General features: G+C 40.4%; 1 protein-coding gene across 1 annotated transcript; it reads right to left on the bottom strand.

Moving 5' to 3' along the window:
* Positions 1–2,140: 2,140 nt before the first annotated feature.
* LOC309417872 (ovalbumin-related protein X-like) lies at positions 2,141–8,663 on the bottom strand (the record flags this gene model as incomplete). The annotated part of the gene is made up of 7 exons (XM_082015447.1): positions 8,382–8,663; positions 7,736–7,786; positions 6,295–6,423; positions 5,448–5,565; positions 4,546–4,688; positions 4,087–4,242; positions 2,141–2,542 (listed from the first exon to the last, which is right to left on the bottom strand). Exons 1-7 carry the CDS (start codon positions 8,547–8,549, stop codon positions 2,141–2,143), a joined length of 1,167 nt encoding a protein of 388 aa, XP_081871573.1. The 5' UTR covers positions 8,550–8,663.
* Between the last annotated feature and the right edge of the window lie 258 nt (positions 8,664–8,921).

The following is an 8,921-nucleotide window of genomic DNA, read 5'->3' as shown; positions in this document are numbered from 1 at the left end:
ACCCTTTTCAAGTCTTCTTATTGTTTAAGTGTACTGGCTTTTAAATTTAACAGACTGGATCAACTGCTTATGGCTACAAGAGATGCAAAAGGTGAATAAACTGCTTATGATAAACCTTGAGATGTTGAAATTTGCATCTCTTGGAACTGTTCATATCACTGCTTTCATTTCTAAAGAACAAAAATTAAAGTATACTTGGTAAAATAGGCTTTTTTACCACTGAAAAACATCTGAGTCTGTATCACAAATATCCTGATGATATTCAAATAATGTGGATGTTGGACCTGTAGCACCAGCTGCTTTCTTCTAGAGATCTGCTTTTATCATACCACACTATGTGCTAATGTGGAAATAGCCAATATTAATGACAGAGTTCCTCCTCTCAAGACTCTCAATGGAGAAATGCTTTGCCTAAGAGTTGTTGGTCTACTTATTCTTTCTTATGCCTTTTGAGTTATATGATTTTCAGATTATTTCATCATCTAAAATGGCAGAGCTGCTGGAATAGTTGTTCCTTGAAATATTTATTAGACTAATTGTCAGTGCATCTTTAATACCCATTGGAATTGTATTAAAAAATCCATAAGAATAAATTAGTATTCCATTGGGATATTTCTTGGTAATCTGTAATACAGAGAGGAACCAAACTCTAGACGTGTGCATTTATGCACTTCATAAATGCCTAGGAAACTTCATATCTACATGCTTTATTCATTCTAAAAATAGGATATTGTAGTAAATCACATTTTAGTCACAACAGTTACCAATGTAATGGTATTATTAAGAGTTTGTGCTCCAGAAAATTAATATCATTCTCATGACAAACATTTGTGACTTTCTTTTATTATGTTAACAAAAAAAATCAATTGTATGCATCAAAATCAATAATGAGTGATTAGAATGAAAACAGGACATAGTATTGAGCCAATATATCCATATTTGCAGATGGCAATGGAAACATAGGAAGAAAAAGTCAGAGAATATTAGTATTCTCATATATTTCTTAGAAACAAGAGATGTGGCCTTGAACTATCACAGGAACAAAGAAGCCCAGCTGCATTCATGGAATAATAATGTACTCGAGTTTTGAAATTCACCTGAGGGCTTTCCAGGGGCTAATTGAAGTTTACTTGCTAAGCAAGCTCAAGAGAAACAGGGATTATTTTGAAAGCTGTTTTTTTGGGTTTTGTTTTTTTGGTTTTTTGTTTGTTTGTTTTTCACAAAACTCCCATGGAAAAATCAGATTCTTTAATACCACTTGCAGGATTTTTCACAAAAAATCAAAATGTTCTCAAATTTGAAATGTCTTCCAATGTTTTAAACAAGATTTCAGACAGCTCTGTTGCCTGGCAGTTCTCACTGAGTTCTGGATCATCTGGATCATTCAGATATCCATGTTTCAGGCTTTGAATCTCACTCTGTGAGAAGACATAACCGTACCTACACAAAGCTAGAGCTTTTTGCACTCTCTGAAGTGGAGAGAGACTGTCCATGACTTTGGAGAACCAAATTTCTTTTGGACATTTCTTTTCTCTGCAAGAAATTCAGAATTAGATGAGGAACTCATGGGGAAGAGGACAACTCTGGTGATAGTGGACATGTACACCATTTCCTGACAGCTAAGTAAAAAAAAATTAAAATTTACATAGGCATCAGTCAATAACCTGCATAGCAGAATCCACAAGCATCTCCTCCAGAATGGAGATGTCTAAGCCCATGTTTCAGGAACAACATGGGTTTGTCAGGAGGATGCTACCAAGGAATGGGATGAGCACAGCCCACGGCTTTCTATGTAATGGACTCACAAAGACTTGGAGTCATGACTGCAATTGGTTCCTCAAGTGAAAATCACTTGGCCCCTTCCTGGCTGGTGGGTGCCTGTATTCTCTGTTGGCTCAGCCTTTGCACAGCTCAAGCAATCCTGAAACCAGTATGAGAAGGGAAAGGAGTAAACATGCTTGCTGCTGTTTCCTCACCTGCAGGTATGTCTTTGCTATGGAAGCTTCCCAAATGCAAATTTCTCAGATTAGACTTTCCACTTGGAGAAAATATTGAAAAGAGGAGGTTATACTACAATACTACAGTAAAGGGTGTCTGTTTCTGAGGGGAAGGCAAGCATTTTTTCCAGCTCTTTCTTTCTTTAGGGGGAACAATATCTACCAAAGAAGAGGATGCTGTTGGTTGGATTGTGTTTGATCAAGAAAAGGAAAGGGTGGTCAGCCCTGAATTCTTCAAAGGCAGAAGAATGTTTGATGTCTCCCATGACACCCACTGAGCCTGCCATCTCGGTGCCCTCTTCATTGACTTCCATGTACGCCTCATGAATGGCCTCAGATATCTTCAGGCTCTCTGCTGAAGAGATGCCAGACAGATTGGCCGAAGGGCTGAACAGGTCGGTCATACCCAAGGCCATTAAGACAGACGTGAGGTTATATCTTTCCTCAATCTTCATGCGTGGGAGGTACACTTTCACTCTCCTCTTTTCCATCACATTGGGACTGGTCCACTCTGTAAGTTTTTCAAAGCTGATTTTGTTCTCAAGCTGCAAAGAGAGGCAGGGAATGAAACACCTGGGATGCAAATACTTCTTCCTACCATTCATTTTAATCAAGGCTATCATAAAAAAACCCCACAGAATGGTTCCCAAAGTGCATCCTGTCAACATCCTTTTTGTAGTTTATTATTTGCCTCTCCAGTACTGCCTGTGTCACTGTCCTTTTATTAAGTTCCTTACCCATCTGACACATCCCCTTCTGTCCAACTAATCTTGTGTCTCATGAGGCATGGCCCAACAGTTTTACAGCCTAGCAAATTAGTCAGCTTGTGAAAGAGATTGCAAAAAAAAGGCCATGAAAATTTACCTATAGTTGATAGTACCTAACCAATGCAAATTTTTCTACTTCTTAAATGACTCTAATTTGTAACATAATTTAAAAAATTGATGAAATAAGAATAAGGGTTTATATAATGCAGGCTGCATCACTCTTTCCCTTGAGTACAGATAAGTAATATGGTATGAACTTGATAACTTTATTTTGAATGATTGACATTGGAATTCTGATTTTTTTGCTACTTTCAGAAATCCTGCATGAAGGTAAATCCAGTCCATCTGGCTGAAGCAAATTAAGGTTTCAAGTTTTGTTTCTCCCTTCCATCTGTCCTTTTTTATCTCCTCTTTGCTATTAGCATCCTGCATTCACTTAGTTGTTTAGCTCCATTTTCTTCCAAAACAAAGACAAAAGTATCATTCAATTCTGAACAGCCAGTAAATTATATTTGTATTCTTGCCTCACTGCATACGGGTCCCACTTTTATCTTTTTTTTTTTCTTTAAAAGACAAAACCATCTTTTTTACTAGTTTTCATGCATCTGGCAAAAACTGACTCAACCTGACTTAAAGCAGTTTTTTTTCTTTTACTTTCTATGCTGTTCTCATTATTTGTTCTTGTATGTTCATGAATTCTTTCTGCTGTTGATGTTCATCCTATTAGACCCAAGACTCTTCTGTTTTCTTTGTTTGATATGTGATTTCCAGATATGTTCCATGCATTTCCTTTCCACCTCTATATTTAAGATTCTCTGAAGTCTTAGCTGACGAATGTTATTGATCAGCTAGTTTAGCTTGACTGGTTTCACCATTTAAAAAATCAAGAATATTTTATTAAGAACATGCTTTATCTAACTGTGTTTTTCATTCCATAATCAGAGCAATTGTTGAAAGCAGCCCATGTTTAATGAGGATTATGTTAAAAAATTCATTAGTGATTCCTGCAGAGAATGCCTGATTCTCATCAGTTTTAACAACATTTGCTCAACAGTTTATATGGGGTGAAATTACCTCCCTATGAAAAATAGTATCTGCCCACATTCCTTCACCTTAATTTTATTAGATGGAGTCCAGGGCTCTCCTAAGAGGCCATTCCCTGCCTGAGCAGCTGGTAGCGCCTGGGCAGCCGCTGTGCTCCCCTGCCTGCCCAGCACAGCCGTGGTGCGGGCAGCTGGGGCGTAGATGGGCAGCAAAAGGCCTGACAGCAGCCAAGTCCCACCGAAGCGGTAACTCCTCTGCTTGCCCTGCCGGGGCCATACCTGCTCCAGGCCAGAGACGTCATCAGGCAACAGCACCAACATGCTCAGCTCCCCGCTGGCGTACGGAAGCTCCAGGATCTTCACCTTCTCTGCAGCCACCTCTGCCACTTTGAAGGTGCTGTTCTGACACATCATTTGCACAGGTCTGCTTTCTTGCTGCAAGAACAGAAACGTGAGACGACGTGACCGGGCAGCAGTTTTTCCTTTAAGCAGGCAAATGTACAAGCCCTTTGAAAGGGACAGGGCTCGATCTTCAGGCACGTTGCCTTTGAAGAAGAGCTGTGTCTCCATTTTCCCCTCTTGTCTGCTGGTACGCTCTGGTCAGACCCAGCTCTTGCAAACCTGAGGGCGAGGGACGCAGCTAAATCACCCGGCCCGTGACCAGAGCATGTTGTGCGTGTGGCTGTGCAAGCCCACAGCCTGGCTTCCTGGCCAGAAGCCGCGTCTGTGCCCCCCTACCTCTGTCACATTGAAGGGCACTTCCCGAGTGTGTTCTTCTTTAAATGTCATCTTCCATATGCCTTTGAAGTAAACAGCATTCACAAGGACCAGCGCAGTATCGAGATCAACAGAGCCTGGTTCAAGGAGATCTTGGATGTGTCCTTTAAGGAAGAAGCAGGGCAGAGAGTGGTAAGTTTCAGAGCAGTAGTCTTGCATTTTAGAGGTCAATCGACATGCTGCTGCTTGTCGTGGCTTCCTCTTCTTCAAAGGTCTGCATGTGGAATTCACGTTCATGAGGGTGATTTAATACCAAATGACTGGCACCTGGCCAGATGTTTCTGCAAGAAGACGGGTAGGTCCAAGAATGGTATACATCCCCGGGAATATTTGTAACCAGTGCTTGGAAAAAGATTTACATAGAAAAGGAGGAACAGGAGAGGGAAGCAGCAGTGTAGATTTTCTGTTTCTCGCTGTGCTTTTTTCCTCACACTTCGCTCTCGTTTTTCCTCCCACCTCAGCACAGTAAATGTACACAAGCTCCTGAATCATTCCTTTCCCACCCTCAGCCTAGCGCGGGCATTACTTTCTCCCCTGGAAGCCCACTTCTTACCCACCCAGCGCATACTTGTACAACTATGCCCTTATTCTAGAGAAGCTGGGACTTACCTCGCATGAGTGGAGCTCTCCAGACACAAGTGTCTGCATATAAAGTGTGCATATCCTGGCGCCTCTGCCTTTGCCAGATATGTTTAAAACACACTCTCACGGCAACACAGGTGAGACAGAGTCATCCCTTTCCACAGGAAATAGCCACTAATGGGGATGGGAGGAGGAAATTTCTCCTCTAGCATTCAGTCTTTCCAACTGTTTGAGTACAGTTGCAAGAGGGAAGTATATTTCAAAATCTTGTCTGACCTTACCATTTGTCTGATTTTCCACCCAGGAATTAATGAGCTGTCTGGCTTGATCTGATGCTGTTTTGAAGTTGACCATTTCCAGACCTGCTCTGTACAGTTTCTTCACACACTTCAAGTAGATCTATAAAGACAGCAATTTTAGACACCAAACTAGTTATTTTTTAAAAACAGTATGAAGGTGAAATAAAATATGGATAAAAGGATTTTTATAGTGATGCCATGGTTAGGCTGTTCTCATTTCTTACTTCCTGGAAGAACCTGCTAAAACTGGGCCAGAAAAATTATTCTGACCCGTGACATTTTCAGATCTGACATTTTTATTACTTGACCAGTTAAGAGTATATATTAGAATTTTTGAAATATTTTATTTAAGAAAGCCTGATCCAAAACCACAGTTTCAGGTTCATTTAGAGTGTTTATTATCATGATGTCCACTTGGGGTTTTTTAAAAGCATTTTTTCTTATTTTTAAAGATAAGAATTTTCTTTGATTTAGAATATTTGTATGCTTTGTTTTGAAAATGTCAAACAAAGGATTTTGTCACTTTCAAATGTTTCTGAGGTGAGGTTTTGAAGTGAAGAAATGTGCTGGAGTAAAATTATTTCCTGAAAAAAACCAAACCACCTGTTAAAATGAAAAGGCTTTGGGGGAGCAAGCAGGGAGAGGGGAATTACATTGCCTGGAATTGCTTTCCATTCAGTCTATTTTCAGGGCTGTGGGAAAGGGAAAAGCCATGGAAGTCCACAGCAGTGAGGACCACTGGATTAACAGATCACCTACTCTGGCCAGTCCTCCTGGATTACAGGTTTACAGAGAGTTTAGCATGAAATCACTCTGATGTACAACTCACCGGCAGGATTGGACATGTCTTTTCAGCATAGAGTCTGTTGGCGATGTGGAGTGAGTGATTGGCTTTTGGTGCAGTGATATCAGAGAGAAGTTCTTTAAACAGTATGTGGATATTCACAGACTTGCCACACTGAGTTGTTAATGAGAAGATAAAAAGGTATAGCCGTTAGCTTATTTTACTAGAAAGAGAATTATTTATAAGGTACAGGTAACATGGGAAAACACACAGTGTTTGGACATTTGCCGATGAACATGTACTACAGTCTAAAAGCTCCATGGGAGGGATGTTCAATATAGACAACTGATGATGTACAATTAATTTATAGCATGTGATGACACTCGTTCTAGGTGATAACAAGCAGAAAACCTCAGTGATTAATCTGAAACTGTATGGCTCAGGAGTGAGGTGACAAAAAGAAAAATTCAGGTGTCAGTGATTGCAGTTGGCAAGTTGTCATAGATACAGAGCCTCTAGTTCCCAGCTTCTGCTTGCATTTTTATGGCAGCTTTCTGCTGAAGCTGCAGATGGGAGAAGGGTGCTAGATGGCAAAGGAGTCAGGAAGTCTCTCATAATATAGTGAAAAAAAGTATCAGCTGTCTAATGCCCCAAGAATAGTGTTCCAGGTGACACAGGCTAAGAGCATGCAAGAAAAATGCACAATGCTAAACAGTGGCTGAGACTTCATTTGATGAGAAGGCAAATTGTGTTGAACTGCTCCTTTCTAAATGCTTAAGCAGCCACTAAATATTCTAGCTGATAATACCTTTATTTTTCTTTATTAAAAAAAAAGTCTTCTTGTTATTTGCAAGTCCTACTCTGTGCTTGTGGATCCCAAATGGATGGGGACAGGCCAGGGAGTATGGCTTGTGTTATCTTTACAGAGGCAGCAGATTAACACGGAGGAAAGCACACAGGTGGTATCAAGGTATTGGGACTCCTCATGGTGCTCTTGGGGTAGCAGTGGGAATTGAAGGCTGGAAAATTCCCTGTAGCTTTTGGAAGAGTGTGGTTACTTTTCCAGCCTTTGAGGCTTCTGGGCTCTTTTCTGCCGAAGCCTCTTCCTGCCCCACTTTGGAGTCTCAGATGCAAGTCTGACTGCTGTACCCAGGCTCCAGGTGCTGAGCCCCTTTCAAGTGCTCTCCCCTAGCAGAACTTGCAGGTGTGCAGATGCTCGTCTACACAAGAAGGTAGCCTGGTGCCCAAAGCATCCTATTCTGTGTTGTCACTTTTCTGGTGAAACATGTGCAGCCTGTCTTCTTGTTCTGTTTTTTTTTTTTTTCTTTTTTTTTGTTTGTTGTTTTTTGTTTAACTTGCATCTCTTAATTTAAGAGCATTAGCAAAGGCTTGGGAAGGTGTTGAACCTGCTTGAAGAACAGTCAGAACAGTCTATTCTCACGAGAAAAATGTGAAAGAGAAATAAATGTACCTTAGATTTCTGTACCTTGGTCTGAATACTTCCTCCAATGCCTGCAATTTTGTCAAAGTGAAGAACCTGCAATTGAAAGTAGCAATAGAAGAAATTAAGTATGTGAAGTTCATTCAGAATCACTGATGTTTGTGTTGAAACTATAGGTTTGGACTAACCAGGTCTGATTAGCATATAGACGAACTGAGAAGTTTCATGTGAGCTTTAAATCTTTATTTTTACTGCAGGTGCCACACTGAAAATTTGTGACAATGATCCTCAGCTTAGATCCCTTCTTTTACAGTTAATGGCATATTAACTGTATATTGTATATATCTTTTTTAAGAAGAATATACAATATCTTTTGTATATTACAAGTTTTCCTTTCCACCTGGAAAGAATCAGGTCCGTGAGATAATATAAATTGAAGCCTTACCATTCTTCCAGACCGCTCTTTCTTAATGGAAACTAAAGGCCCTTCTTGCCCTTCTTGCGCAAGAGCAATGGTAAGTGAAAACTCAGCTCCATGCCATTCTTTTTCTAGACAAGTTTGAATCCAGTACCAAATGTGAATATATGACTTTCTCCCCTCAACTGGAGAAAGTCCCAAAGATGTAAATGGATAATCTGTTGCTGTGTTGAACAGGATCAAAAGGAGTTTGTTTCCATTTATGTAACTTACCTTCTCCATCTGATACTCAGTGTTACCTCTTGCTCCCAGATAGACCATGGCCAAGGCTGCAATGATGCTCAGGGGGGAATAGAAGATGTTGTCGTTGGCATGGTGGACTTTCAGCTCTTTGAATACATCAAAAGAAAATTCTGCATTTGCTGCACTGATGGAGCCCATTGTGAAATCAGTGTTGCCTGAAGCAAACAGAAATATGACTGTAGAGTGGTCATACGTAGCACTTAATTTTTAGAAGTACCATCAATAGCCCAGCAACTGCTAGTTCGTTGCTGTTTTCATGATGCTGAACCAACGAATGCTGTGAAGCCTACAAATTCCGCGATCGTTAGAGATATTGGAACTCCTGACCCATTAGACTCTGAAGGCCTGTTTGTTTTCTTTCAGCAAGATACTAGGTCATCATCAAGATGGTATCTTGTACTTGCCCCTTAGGAAACAGTTTCATCCATGCTTCATTATGATAAATATAATGCTGAACAGATGAGTTTCCCTATGGCCATCTAGAGGACTCTGTATTATGTTTGAAACAAT

This window comes from Phaethon aethereus (assembly GCF_964289735.1).
Source record: "Phaethon aethereus genome assembly, chromosome: 2".
In the NCBI taxonomy this organism is placed as follows: Eukaryota; Metazoa; Chordata; class Aves; order Phaethontiformes; family Phaethontidae; genus Phaethon; species Phaethon aethereus.
This window is presented reverse-complemented; position numbering and strand designations above follow the sequence as displayed.